Source organism: Artemia franciscana, chromosome 20 (assembly GCF_032884065.1).
Source record: "Artemia franciscana chromosome 20, ASM3288406v1, whole genome shotgun sequence".
Lineage (NCBI taxonomy): Eukaryota > Metazoa > Arthropoda > Branchiopoda > Anostraca > Artemiidae > Artemia > Artemia franciscana.
In genome coordinates, this window is record NC_088882.1 from 33,316,598 (window position 1) to 33,332,092 (window position 15,495).

The following is a 15,495-nucleotide window of genomic DNA, read 5'->3' on the forward strand; positions in this document are numbered from 1 at the left end:
TATGTCAATCCCTTATCTAGGGCATGTGCTTATTTTCCTCGCCAAGTTTCATCCCGATCCCTTCACTCTAAGCATTTTCCAAGAGTTTAGGCTCCGTCCCCCTCCCAACATCCTCTTCACCGGATAAGGCTGAAATTTAATATAAGAGCTCTGAGACATGATCCTTCCAAACATCAAATTTCATTAAGATCCGATCACTCCTCCGTAAGATAAAAATACCTCATTTTTCTATTTTTCCAGAATTAACCCTCCCCCCCCACACCCCCAAAGAGAGCGGATCCGTCCCAGTTATGTCAATCATGTATCTAGGACTTTTGATTATTTTTACCACCAAGTTTCATCCCGATCCCTCCACTCTAAGCGTTTTCTAAGATTTTAGGTTCCCCCCTAAATTCCCCCCAATGTCACCGGATCGAGTAGGAATTTAAAATAAGAGCTCTGAGACACGATATCCTTCCAAACTTCAAATTTCATTAAGATCCGATCACTTCTTCGTAAGTTAAAAATACCTCATTTTTTCTAATTTGTTCAGAATTAAACACTTCCTCCCAACTCCCCCAGAGAGAGCGGATCCGTTTCGGTTATGTCAATCACGTATCTAGGACTTGTGCTTATTTTTCCCACCAAGTTTCATCCCGATTCCTCCACTCTAAGCGTTTACCAAGATATTAGATCCCTCCCCCTCAATTCCCCCCAATGTCACCGGATACAGTCTTGATTTGAATAAGAGCTCTGAGACACGATATCCTTCCTAACTTCAAATTTCATTAAGATCTGATCACTCCTTCGTAAGTTAAAAATACCTCATTTTTTCTAATTTTCCAGAATTAACCCCCCCCCCCAATCCCCCAAACAGAGCAGATCCGTTCCGGTTATGTCAATAACGTATCTAGGACTTTTTCTTATTTTTCTCACCAAGTTTCATCCCGATCCCTCCACTCTAAGCGTTTTTTAAGATTTTAGGTTCTTCCCCTCCAACTCCTCCCCCAATGTCACCGGATCTGGTCGGGATTTAAAATAAGAACTCTGAGACACGTTATCCTTTCAAACATCAATTATCATTAAGGTCCCATCACCCGGTCGTAAGTTAAAAATACTTCATTTTTTCTATTTTTTTCCGAATTAACCGGCCCCCCACTCCCTCTCCAGATGGTCAAATCGGGAAAACGACTATTTCTAATTTAATCCGGTCCGGTCCCTTATACGCCTGCCAAGTTTCATCTTCCTAGCTTGCCTGGAAGTGCCTGAAGTAGCAAAACCAGGACAGACAGACAGACCGACAGAATTTGCGATCGCTCTATGTCACTTGGTTAATACCAAGTGCCATAAAAATCTTGATTATAGTGATTCCAATGGTTGTCTTTCCATTCCCATGTCGCTTTTTTGTAATTTCTCTTAAATTTGTTCTTGCTATAAGCTTCCGCTATTAAAATAAACAGAAATAGAAGTCACCATTCATGCCAATCAAAATAGTCACCTGAGTGCTAAGTCACTAATTAGTCAGAAATGGCTAGTTTTTCTCTCTTAACAGGTTTTCTCACAACTTTTTAAAATTATTTAAGTAACACACCTATTTATAATAAACATATTTATGTGATTTCTATTGGAAATTTCGTAGAACCTAAAGATGAATCCTCAAGTGACGATAAACATATTTTCCCTTTATTATCAATGAAACAGGAAGACAATGTTTTGGCATACGGCAAACCTAATTCTGTTCATGTTCAACTAGAGTCACAAAGTGGTGAGGACAAAGGTATGTTTCACGTATCTTCAGCTTCTTGTGTATATTTGGGTGTCCAAAATAATAAAGCATACCACTTCCTTTACAATTGTGGCGGGGGGCCAAAATTGCTGTATCTGATCGTGCTGGTTGCTAACTACTGTCTTGGACAGGATGTTAAATTTTGTTATGATATTAAATTTATCTAGGTTCTTAAATGTAGCACATTTCCTCAAATCTTTTGCATTATCTAACATATATTTTGCTTCTTTCTTGATCAATCTTCTTATATTCTACAGCAAATGATTTCCTTAATTTTCATTGGGAACTTAGACATTTTGAACCAGTAATATGAAGAGTATTCGTTAATCAATGGAATAATCAAACAGTTCGTGGTAACGAACTGTAGTAAGGAGCGACCTGGCTCAATAGTAACCAAAACTCTAAAAAATGGAATTTTGATACCAATAGCTACATCAAAAGAATTGCATTTTAATGTTGATTTTAAATATATAAGTTTCATCAAGTTTAGTCCTACCCATCAAAAGTTACGAGCCGGAGAAAATTTGTGTTATTTTAGAAAATAGGGGAAACTCCCCCTAAAAGTAAAGATTCTACTCCCCCTAGAATCTTAACAAAAATCGCACCATCAGATTCAGCGTATCAGAGAACCCTACTGTAGAAGTTTCAAGCTCCTATCTACAAAAATGTGAAATTTTGTATTTTTTGCCAGAAGGAAGATCACGGATGCGTGTTTATTTGTTTGTTTGTTTTTTGTTGTTTTTTTCCAGGGGTGATCGTATCGACCCAGTTGTCCTAGAATGTTGCGAGAGGGCTCATTCTAACAGAAATGAAAAGTTCTAGTGCCCTTTTTAAGTGAACAAAAAGATTGGAGGGCACCTAGGCCCCCTCCCACGCTAATTATTTTCCCAAAGTCAACGGATAAAAATCCTGAGATAGCCAGTTTATTCAGCGTAGTAGAAAAACCTTATAACTATGCCTTTGGGGACGACTTACTCCCCCACAGTCCCCGTAGGAGGGGCTACAAGTTACAAACTTTGACCAGGGCTTACAGATAGTAATGGCTATTGGCAAGTGTACAGGCGTTTTCAGGAGGATCTTTTGGTTGAGGGTGGGGGTTAGAAGAGGAGGATATGCTGGGGGAACTTTCCATCGAGGAATTTGTCATGGGGGAAGAAAATTTCCATGAAGGGAGTGCAGGATTTACTAGCATTATAAAAAAAAAAACAATGAAAAAATTTTTTTTTCAGCTGGAAGTAAGGAGCAGCATTAAAACTTAAAACGAACAGAAATTATTACCCATATGAGGGGCTCACCTCCTAATACCTCGCTCTTTACGCTAAAGTATTTTTAGTAATTTCAACTATTTATTCTACGGCTTTTGTGATTCAGGGGTCATTCTTAATGAATTGGGACAAAATTTAAGCTTTAGTGTAAAGAGCGAGGTACTGAGGAGGGGGCGAACCTCCTCATATATGTAATGAAAACATGAGAATACGAAAGTTCTTTACGTAAGCTAATTTATAAGTTACGTATATATTTTACTAATAAAAAGATTCGTAAAAAGTTAAAAGTTCTAGTTACCTTTTTAATTAGCCAAAAAACCGGTGGGCAACTAGGCTTCCTCCCCCGCTCTTTTTTCTCAAAATCATTCGATCAAAATTATGAGAAAGCCATTTAGCCAAAAAAAATATTTAAAAAAATGCAAATTTCGTCTTAATTATTCCTCTACGGAGAGCCAAAATCAAAATAGGTATTGATTCAAAAACGTTCAGAAATTAAATAAAAAAAACTAGTTTTTTAAATGAAAGTAAGGAGCGACATTAAAACTTAAAACGAACAGAAATTACTTCGTATATGAAAGGGGCTGCTTCCTCATCAACGCCCTGCTCTTTACGGTAAAGTTTTTTACTGTTTTAAAATAAAAGAGTTGAGAGAAAGAGTCAAACTTTAGCGTAAAGAGCGGAGCGTTGATGAGGAAGCAGCCCCTTCCATATACGAAGTAATTTCTGTTCGGTTTTAATGTCGTTCCTTACTTTCATTTTAAAAAACTTGTTTTTTTTTATTTAATTATTTCGTCATGAACATCTCTAAAAAGGACTCTATTTGAAGTAATAATACATAGATGAAGTTTCCGGTTCAATTGGTATATTTAGTCTAAAAGTGAAGTGATTTTTTATGTCATGCAAGATTGTATTTAAACTTGATGGGTCAAACAGGCTTACCTTTGTTGGGGCCTGATTGATTCAGTATTTCAAATAGGATCGTAAACTTATGGCATGGGGCTTTCACCCTGGTAGTTATCAACGGGATACTCGTTATTCCAAAAGACATATCGATGAAACATATCATATGATATGATAAATGTATTTCATGACATTTAAAAAATACATCAAAAAGACATATCAATGACACCAAAGGTAGAATAGTTCTTGTTAGCTTTTTAATATGAGCAACTGAAAACCTACGATAAATAATTTAGACTATGGTGTTTCTAATGGTGGCCCTTCCATTGCCATGTCGATCTTTTTGGAATTTCTTTTCAGTCTGTTTTTGCTATAAACGTTTCCTATTTTAATAAACCGAAATAAAATTCGCCATTCGCGCCAATCTCCATAGTCACATGAGTTCCAAGTCACTGGTTAGTTGGAGATGACTAATTTTTTCTCTAAACAGGTTTTTGTCAAAACCTTTTAAACATTATTTAAGTAACAAACATATTTATTATTAACATATATAACATATATAAATATATATAACACTAGCTGTTGGGGTGGCGCTTCGCGCAACCCCAACACCTAGTTGATGGGGGCGCTTCACGCCCCCCCAAGCCCCCCCGCGCGCGTAAGTCGTTACGCGCCATATTAGTTACGCGCCATTGTAGTTGTGTCCCTATGTCCCACCTGTGAATATAGATAGATATATATATATATATATATATATATATATATATATATATATATATATATATATATATATATATATATATATATATATATATATATATATATATATATATATATATATATATATATATATATATATATGTTTTTAACTACGTAAAACTTGCGAATATACAACATTCTTTGCTGTCCCATTGTCTGTGCATATAAATAGATTGTCAGGTTTACCGACTCTTGAACATGCAACATATAATGGTCCATGGGAAAACAATCCGTATTCAGATCTATACCTCATGATTCTAATGATTGCCCTTGAGCTTTGTTGATGGTGATTGCTAATCGACCATTCCCTGAGTCGCCATCGTCATTTATATATCCCCCTGTGCACCCCGGCGTCCCCTTTGTAGTTATGTCCCTGTGTCCCGGTCGTCATTTATATTCCCTGTGTCCCGGTCGTCATTTGTGTCCCGGTGTTCCAGTCTGTGATTTCTCTTTGAGTGTCCCGGGCGTCATTTATATTCCTTGTGTCCCGGTGTCCCGGTCGTCATTTATATCCCCCTGTGCCCCCCGGCGTCCCCATTGTAGTTGTGTCCCTGTGTCCCGGTCGTCATTTATATTCCCTGTGTCCCGGTCGTCATTTGTATCCCGGTGTCCCGGTCTGTATATACATTCGTTTTTTAGTTTTGTTTTTCTCCTTTATTTTTTTCCTTTTTTCTTTTTTTTCTTTTTTAGTTTATTTAGATTTTTAGATTTTTTAGTTTTTTTATTAGTTTTTAGTTTTTTTGTAGTTTTTACCATTTTTTTAGTTTTTTTAGTTTTTTTTTTTACTTATGTCCTGTTCGTCATTTATACTCCCTGTGTCCCGGTCGTCATTTGTGTCTCGGTGCTTTGTTGATTGCTAATTTATATTATATTTATATTTATATTTTTTATATTTATTAATATTTTTTTAGTTTTCTTTTTCTCTTATTTTTCAGTTTTTTCCTTTTTTTTAGTTTTTTCTTTTTTAGTTTTTAGTTTTTTTTGTTTTTTACCTTTTTTTAGTTTTTTTAGTTTTTTTTAGTTTTTTAGCTTTTTTAGTTTTTTTATTAGTTTTTAGTTTTTTTTTAGTTTTTGCCTTTTTTTAGTTTTTTAAGTTTTTTTTTAGTTTTTAGTTTTTTACCTTTTTTTAGTTTTTTTAGTTTTTTAGCTTTTTTAGTTTTTTTTCTTTTTAGTTTTTTTTGTAGTTTTTACCTTTTTTAGTTTTTTTTCTTCTTTTGTATTAGTGTGAAATAATTCAGACGTCATAGTCGGACAAACACGACGTCACTCGACAGACAGACAGACAGACATAACCCACAAACAACTTATTTTTATATATATTTATTCATATTTTTTTAGTTTTCTTTTTCTCGTTTTTTAGCTTTTTTAGTTTTTTATTAGTTTTTATTTTTTTTGTAGTTTTTGCCTTTTTTTATTTTTTTCAGTTTTTTTTTAGTTATTAGATTTTTACCTTTTTTTAGTTTTTTTTAGTTTTTTAGCTTTTTTAGTTTTTTTTTCTTTTTAGTTTTTTTTGTAGTTTTTACCTTTTTTATTTTTTTCTTCTTTTGTATTAGTGTGAAATAATTCAGACGTCATATGCGAACAAACATGACGTCACCTGATCCATCCACAGATCCACACACAGACAACTTATTTGTCCCGGTCGTCATTTATATTCCCTGTGTCCCGGTCGTCATTTGTATCCCGGTGTCCCGGTCTGTATATACATTCGTTTTTTAGTTTTGTTTTTCTCCTTTATTTTTTTCCTTTTTTTTTTTTTTCTTTTTTAGTTTATTTAGATTTTTAGATTTTTTAGTTTTTTATTAGTTTTTAGTTTTTTTGTAGTTTTTACCATTTTTTTAGTTTTTTTAGTTTTTTTTTTTACTTATGTCCTGTTCGTCATTTATACTCCCTGTGTCCCGGTCGTCATTTGTGTCTCGGTGCTTTGTTGATTGCTAATTTATATTATATTTATATTTATATTTTTTATATTTATTAATATTTTTTTAGTTTTCTTCTTCTCTTATTTTTCAGTTTTTTCCTTTTTTTTAGTTTTTTCTTTTTTAGTTTTTAGTTTTTTTTTGTTTTTTACCTTTTTTTAGTTTTTTTAGTTTTTTTTAGTTTTTTAGCTTTTTTAGTTTTTTTATTAGTTTTTAGTTTTTTTTTAGTTTTTGCCTTTTTTTAGTTTTTTCAGTTTTTTTTTAGTTTTTAGTTTTTTACCTTTTTTTAGTTTTTTTTAGTTTTTTAGCTTTTTTAGTTTTTTTTCTTTTTAGTTTTTTTTGTAGTTTTTACCTTTTTTAGTTTTTTTTCTTCTTTTGTATTAGTGTGAAATAATTCAGACGTCATAGTCGGACAAACACGACGTCACTCGACAGACAGACAGACAGACATAACCCACAAACAACTTATTTTTATATATATTTATTCATATTTTTTTAGTTTTCTTTTTCTCGTTTTTTAGCTTTTTTAGTTTTTTATTAGTTTTTATTTTTTTTGTAGTTTTTGCCTTTTTTTATTTTTTTCAGTTTTTTTTTAGTTATTAGATTTTTACCTTTTTTTAGTTTTTTAGCTTTTTTAGTTTTTTTTTCTTTTTAGTTTTTTTTGTAGTTTTTACCTTTTTTAGTTTTTTTCTTCTTTTGTATTAGTGTGAAATAATTCAGACGTCATATGCGAACAAACATGACGTCACCTGATCCATCCACAGATCCACACACAGACAACTTATTTTTATATATATAGACTAGCTGTTGGGGTGGCGCTTCGCGCCAGCCCCCCAAGCCCCCCCGCGCGCGTAAGTCGTTACGCGCCATAATAGTTACGCGCCATTGTAGTTGTGTCCCTATGTCCCACCTGTGAATATAGATATATATATATAATATATATATATATATATATATATATATATATATATATATATATATATATATATATATATATATATATATATATATGGTTTTAACTACGTAAAACTTGCGAATATACAACATTCTTTGCTGTCCCATTGTCTTTGCATATAAATAGATTGTCAGGTTTACCGACTCTTGAACATGCAACATATAATGGTCCATGGGAAAACAATCTGTATTCAGATCTATACCTCATGATTCTAATGATTGCCCTTGAGCTTTGTTGATGGTGATTGCTAATCGACCATTCCCTGTCCCAGTGTCCCGGTCGTCATTTACATCCCCCTGTTTCCCCCGGTGTCCCCGTTGTAGTTGTGTCCCTGTGTCCCGGTCGTCATTTATATTCCCCGTGTCCCGGTCGTCATTTGTATCCCGGTGTCCCGGTCTGTATATACATTCGTTTTTTAGTTTTGTTTTTCTCCTTTATTTTTTTCCTTTTTTTTTCTTTTTTAGCTTATTTAGATTTTTAGATTTTTTAGTTTTTTTATTAGTTTTTAGTTTTTTTTTCTTTTTAGTTTTTTGTCCCGGTCGTCATTTATATCCCCCTGTTTCCCCCGGTGTCCTCGTTGTAGTTGTGTCCCTGTGTCCCGGTCGTCATTTATATTCCCTGTGTCCCGGTCGTCATTTGTATCCCGGTGTACCGGTCTGTATATACATTCGTTTTTTAGTTTTGTTTTTCTCCTTTATTTTTTTCCTTTTTTTTTCTTTTTTAGTTTATTTAGATTTTTAGATTTTTTATTTTTTTTATTAGTTTTTAGTTTTTTTTTCTTTTTAGTTTTTTTGTAGTTTTTACCTTCTTTTTAGTTTTGTTAATTTTTTTTTTTACTTATGTCCTGGTCGTCATTTATACTCCCTGTGTCCCGGTGCTTTGTTGATTGCTAATCGAACATTCCTTTTGTCCTGGTCGCTTTCTCTTTGAGTGTCGTCATTTATTTTTTTCTTTTTTAGTTCTTTTAGTTTTTACCTTTTTTAGTTTTTTTTAGTTTTTTAGATGAAAATTTTTTTTAGTTTTTTCCTTTTTTTCTTTTTAGTTTTTTATTGGTTTTTACCTTTATGTTAGCTTATTTTTCAGTTTTTTCCTTTTTTTTTATTTTTTTTTTATTTTTTATTTTTTTTAGTTTTTTACCTTTTTTAGTTTTTTTTAGTTTTTTTAGTTTTTTTAGTTTTTTAGCTTTTTTACTTTTTTTATTAGTTTTTAGTTTTTTTGTAGTTTTTGCCTTTTTTTAGTTTTTTCAGTTTTTTTTTAGTTTTTTATTGGTTTTTACCTTTATTTTAGCTTATTTTTCAGTTTTTTCCTTTTTTTTAGTTTTTTTTAGTTTTTAGTTTTTTACCTTTTTTTAGTTTTTTAGTTTTTTTAAGTTTTTTAGCTTTTTTATTTTTTTTATTAGTTTTTAGTTTTTTTGTAGTTTTTGCCTTTTTTTTAGTTTTTTTAGTTTTTTAGCTTTTTTATTAGTTTTTAGTTTTTTTTGTAGTTTTTGCCTTTTTTTAGTTTTTTTAGTTTTTTAGCTTTTTTATTTTTTTTATTAGTTTTTAGTTTTTTTTGTAGTTTTTGCCTTTTTTTAGTTTTTTCAGTTTTGACGTCACCTGATCCAGTTTTTTCAGGTGACGTCACCTGATCCACGATCCACAGATCCACAGACAACTTATTTTTATATATATAGATAGTTTTTTTTTTTTACTTATGTCCTGGTCGTCATTTATACTCCCTGTGTCCCGGTGCTTTGTTGATTGCTAATCGAACATTCCTTTTGTCCTGGTCGCTTTCTCTTTGAGTTTCGTCATTTATTTTTTTCTTTTTTAGTTCTTTTAGTTTTTACCTTTTTTAGTTTTTTTTAGTTTTTTAGATGAAAATTTTTTTTAGTTTTTTCCTTTTTTTCTTTTTAGTTTTTTATTGGTTTTTACCTTTATTTTAGCTTATTTTTCAGTTTTTTCCTTTTTTTTAGTTTTTTTTTTATTTTTTATTTTTTTTAGTTTTTTACCTTTTTTTAGTTTTTTTAGTTTTTTTAGTTTTTTAGCTTTTTTACTTTTTTTTATTAGTTTTTAGTTTTTTTTGTAGTTTTTGCCTTTTTTTAGTTTTTTCAGTTTTTTTTTGTTTTTTATTGGTTTTTACCTTTATTTTAGCTTATTTTTCAGTTTTTTCCTTTTTTTTAGTTTTTTTTTAGTTTTTAGTTTTTTTAGTTTTTTACCTTTTTTTAGTTTTTTTAGTTTTTTTAGTTTTTTAGCTTTTTTATTTTTTTTATTAGTTTTTAGTTTTTTTTGTATTTTTTGCCTTTTTTTAGTTTTTTTAGTTTTTTAGCTTTTTTATTAGTTTTTAGTTTTTTTTGTAGTTTTTGCCTTTTTTTAGTTTTTTTAGTTTTTTAGCTTTTTTATTTTTTTTATTAGTTTTTAGTTTTTTTTGTAGTTTTTGCCTTTTTTTAGTTTTTTCAGTTTTGACGTCACCTGATCCAGTTTTTTCAGGTGACGTCACCTGATCTATCCATCCACAGACAGACAGACAACTTATTTTTATATATATAGACTAGCTGTTGGGGTGGCGCTTCGCGCCACCCCAACACCTAGTTGGTGGGGGCGCTTCGCGCCCTTCCCCCCCCAAGCCCCCCCGCGCGCGTAAGTCGTTACGCGCCATATTAGTTACGCGCCATTGTAGTTGTGTCCCTATGTCCCACCTGTGAATAGATATATATATATATATATATATATATATATATATATATATATATATATATATATATATATATATATATATATATATATATATATATATATATATATATATATATATATATATATATATATATATATGTTTTTAACTACGTAAAACTTGCGAATATACAACATTCTTTGCTGTCCCATTGTCTGTGCATATAAATAGATTGTCAGGTTTACCGACTCTTGAACATGCAACATATAATGGTCCATGGGAAAACAATCCGTATTCAGATCTATATCTCATGATTCTAATGATTGCCCTTGAGCTTTGTTGATGGTGATTGCTAATCGACCATTCCCTGAGTCGCCATCGTCATTTGATGGTGATTGCTAATCGACCATTCCCTGAGTCGCCATCGTCATTTATATATCCCCCTGTGCACCCCGGCGTCCCCTTTGTAGTTATGTCCCTGTGTCCCGGTCGTCATTTATATTCCCTGTGTCCCGGTCGTCATTTGTGTCCCGGTGTTCCAGTCTGTGATTTCTCTTTGAGTGTCCCGGGCGTCATTTATATTCCTTGTGTCCCGGTGTCCCGGTCGTCATTTATATCCCCCTGTGCCCCCCGGCGTCCCCATTGTAGTTGTGTCCCTGTGTCCCGGTCGTCATTTATATTCCCTGTGTCCCGGTCGTCATTTGTATCCCGGTGTCCCGGTCTGTATATACATTCGTTTTTTAGTTTTGTTTTTCTCCTTTATTTTTTTCCTTTTTTCTTTTTTTTCTTTTTTAGTTTATTTAGATTTTTAGATTTTTTTTTTATATTTATTAATATTTTTTTAGTTTTCTTTTTCTCTTATTTTTCAGTTTTTTCCTTTTTTTAGTTTTTTCTTTTTTAGTTTTTAGTTTTTTTTTGTTTTTTACCTTTTTTTAGTTTTTTTAGTTTTTTTAGTTTTTTAGCTTTTTTAGTTTTTTTATTAGTTTTTAGTTATTTTTTAGTTTTTGCCTTTTTTTAGTTTTTTCAGTTTTTTTTAGTTTTTAGTTTTTTACCTTTTTTTAGTTTTTTTTAGTTTTTTAGCTTTTTTAGTTTTTTTTCTTTTTAGTTTTTTTTGTAGTTTTTACCTTTTTTAGTTTTTTTTCTTCTTTTGTATTAGTGTGAAATAATTCAGACGTCATATGCGGACAAACACGACGTCACTCGACAGACAGACAGACAGACATAACCCACAAACAACTTATTTTTATATATATTTATTCATATTTTTTTAGTTTTCTTTTTCTCTTTTATTTTTCAGTTTTTTCCTTTTTTTTAGTTTTTTTTCTTTTTTAGTTTTTAGTTTTTTTTAGTTTTTTACCTTTTTTTAGTTTTTTTTTTAGTTTTTTTAGTTTTTTAGCTTTTTTAGTTTTTTTATTAGTTTTTATTTTTTTTGTAGTTTTTGCCTTTTTTTATTTTTTTCAGTTTTTTTTTAGTTATTAGATTTTTACCTTTTTTTAGTTTTTTTTAGTTTTTTAGCTTTTTTAGTTTTTTTTTCTTTTTAGTTTTTTTTGTAGTTTTTACCTTTTTTAGTTTTTTTCTTCTTTTGTTTAGTGTGAAATAATTCAGACGTCATATGCGGACAAACATGACGTCACCTGATCCATCCACAGATCCACACACAGACAACTTATTTTTATATATATCACTCGACAGACAGACAGACAGACATAACCCACAAACAACTTATTTTTATATATATTTATTCATATTTTTTTAGTTTTCTTTTTTTCTCTTTTATTTTTCAGTTTTTTCCTTTTTTTAGTTTTTTTTCTTTTTTAGTTTTTATTTTTTTTTAGTTTTTTACCTTTTTTTAGTTTTTTTTTAGTTTTTTTAGTTTTTTAGCTTTTTTAGTTTTTTTATTAGTTTTTATTTTTTTTGTAGTTTTTGCCTTTTTTTATTTTTTTCAGTTTTTTTTTAGTTATTAGATTTTTACCTTTTTTTAGTTTTTTTAGTTTTTTAGCTTTTTTAGTTTTTTTTTCTTTTTAGTTTTTTTTGTAGTTTTTACCTTTTTTAGTTTTTTTCTTCTTTTGTATTAGTGTGAAATAATTCAGACGTCATATGCGGACAAACATGACGTCACCTGATCCATCCACAGATCCACACACAGACAACTTATTTTTATATATATAGACTAGCTGTTGGGGTGGCGCTTCGCGCCACCCCAACACCTAGTTGGTGGGGCGCTTCGCGCCCCCCCCAAGCCCCCCCGCGCGCGTAAGTCGTTACGCGCCATATTAGTTATGCGCCATTGTAGTTGTGTCCCTGTGTCCCACCTGTGAATATAGATAGATTTATATATGTGTTGCAAACTACGCAAAAATTGCGAATAAACAACATTCTTGGCTTTCCCATTGTCTGTGCATATGCAAAGCCGTATGTACTAATAATGACGTCATATACAAACGCTCTTTTTACAAACAAACAAACATGCATCCACATAACTCGTTTTTATATAGATAGATACAATACAAATTAACTGCGTAAAACTTGCGAATAAACAACATTCTTCGCTGTCCAATTGTCGGTGCATATAAATACATTGTCAGGTTTACCGACCCTCGAACATGCAACGTACAATTGTCCATGGGAAAAACAATCAGGATTAAGATCTATACCACATTTTTCTAATGATTGACCTTGAGCTTTGTTAATGGTGATTGCAAATACTAATCGAATTGGGAATTGCAATCTTTTAAATTGAAAAAGCAGATCCGTTGGAATCATGGGAATGCGAGGAATAAGAACAGCCTCACCCTCATAAGGCCCTGTCAAGATTGTGGCCTTTATTAGGTTTTCCATTGTTTTTTTTTTACGGCAAGTCGCGTGCCATTGCAAAGCTTTGGTGGGTTGATATTTCTTAAAAGTATTATTGGTATGCCTGTTTTTAGTTGTAGCACGTGTGGTGGAAACCCTGAAGGATCTATGGAATTTAAAAATTCAGATGGATAATTAACCGCTTCATTTGGTTCCAAAACTGTGTCGACTGACTTGTAAAGGACTGCCTGGTCTCGAATCTTGTTCAAAACAATATTGTTGATTTCGTGGACGTCTATATTTTTGGGTGCGAGAATCGCTCTTTCACTTAGCCATTTATTATTTTTATAATTTTTTAGAATATTCGGAAATACTTTTTCAATCAATTCATTTTTGGACGTCACTAAATTACAGAAATCAGCAGGTAGTTGTATACGTCCTGAAATTGAGTCTACTGTTTGACCAGAGTCATCGTTTTGCAATCGGACACGCATATTTGTAGTTAATTTTAATATTTTTACGTGTGCCTATAAATTAGAATTTTTTAGGCAAGCATTTTTTAAGTTTTTTCCTTTTTTTAGTTTCTTTAGTTTTTTTAGTTTTTCGGCTTTTTTATTTTTTTATTAGTTTTTAGTTTTTTTTGTAGTTTTTTTTTTAGTTTTTAGTTTTTTACCTTTTTTAGCCTAACCAGGATTTGAACCTGGGACCTTCATTCTCCGTTCTGACACCCTCTCTCACCGAGTGACTACTCCAGCATGTTCATTTTGGTGTTTTAAATGGTATATTATTAACCAAATTAATGTGTTTTACAATATACTAAGCATCGTCATAACAAAAATGACGGCAACTAATTTCATGACGTCAGCCGAAACATGACGTCACCTGATCCATCCACAGATCCACACACAGACAACTTATTTTTATATAGATAGATTTCATGTGATTCCTATTACAACTTTTGTAGAACCTAAAGATGAATCCTCAAACGACGATAAACATATTTTCCCTTTATTATCAATGAAACACGAAGACAATCTTTTGGCTAGTTCTCCTGGCATATCTGCAGATTATAAACCCATTTCTGGTCTTCTTAAACTGGAGTCACAAAGTGGCCATGACAAAGGTATGTTTCAAGTATCTTGAGCCTTTTGTATATATTTGGATGTCCAAAATAATAAACCGTGTCACTTCCTTTGACATTGTGGCGGGCGTCAAAGTTAAATGTTTGCAGCATCTGATCGAGTTGTTTGCAATTGTAAAATAAAAATTTAGTTAACAAACGCAAAACGACAAACCTACCTTTATTTACAACTCTTTTCTAAATTTGGAAAATCATTAGAGCTTCTCTCTTGTTTTAAAAATAATAGATAATTTTTTTTCTGGTGCAAGGATGTAGACATATGTACAAGTAGTGTGGTATTTTTTAGACCAACTCTTTTGAGTTTTAAGTAAATTCCTGCTCAACTCAGGCTTATGAATTTATGAACTTATAAGAAAATACTTCTTTATTTTTACAATTTTCACAAAGTCGGGAGGAAAAGGTATCAAGTATCTTGAGCTTTTTGTGTATATTTGGGTCGGGTGTCCAAAATAATGAAGCATATCCCTTCTTTTGAAATTGTGGTGGGGTGTCAAAGTGCTGCATCTGATCGTGTTGGTTGCATTTGTCAAAGAAATATTTAGTTAATAAATGTCCCGTATAGTTTTACTTATTAAGATGTTAAATGTTTTATCCCAATTAAATCCTTGAACAAAACGACAAATATACTTGTATTTGCAACTATGTTCAAACTTTGGAAACCCATTAGAGGTTTTTTTGTTTAAGAAATATTAGATATTTTCCTTTTTGTCCTGTGCAAGGATGTAGACGGATGTATAAGTAGTGTGGTATTTTTTAGAACAACTCTCTTTAGGTTTTAAGTAAATTCATGGACAATCCAAGCTTATTAATTTATATACTTATGGAAAGGTATACTTATATACATATATACTTCTCTTGGTTTTACAATAATAAAGGAATGAAGAATTCGTAGAATGACAAGAATAATGCACCAAATTAGCTTCTTTATTTTACCTATAATAAACTATTTATTTTGAGTAATTTTTATCTTATTATAGTTTTACCTGTTTCAGGTAATTGAAGAACTCGTACTGAAAAAAAAAGAACCTTTAGTTATTATCTTTTTGATACCAAGAAATTTCTTTATTGTTCACAAAAAAAATTCTTAAACACATTCATGGTGTTAAAACGAGGAACATAATAGTATCCATTACCAACTAGGGCTAAGATATTCGGAAAATAAAACTACTTGTCTTAGATTATTTGACTAAAGGGAGATTCATCCGATATCAGTTTGCTCTTAAGATGTATTTTGACCGTTAGACATCCCCTGTCAAACTTTTTGTGGTTGATTAATTTTTATACGAATTTTATGAGGGTGCACATTTTACAGAATAAAATCGTTCGATTGTTAGGAGATTATGCTG

General features: G+C 31.3%; 2 protein-coding genes across 2 annotated transcripts in view; one reads left to right on the plus strand and one right to left on the minus strand.

The window, feature by feature from the left end:
* Positions 1-15,495, minus strand: part of LOC136040148 (zinc finger protein 501-like) — a 59,496-nt gene that overhangs the window by 19,288 nt on the left and 24,713 nt on the right. The window lies entirely within an intron of this gene.
* Positions 1-15,495, plus strand: part of LOC136040149 (zinc finger protein OZF-like) — a 40,382-nt gene that overhangs the window by 11,925 nt on the left and 12,962 nt on the right. Inside the window, exons 3-4 of the mRNA XM_065724263.1 lie at positions 1,619-1,756; positions 13,973-14,131. Of these exons, the coding sequence (XP_065580335.1) occupies positions 1,619-1,756; positions 13,973-14,131 (297 nt within the window). The remainder of the gene's footprint in view (positions 1-1,618; positions 1,757-13,972; positions 14,132-15,495) is intronic.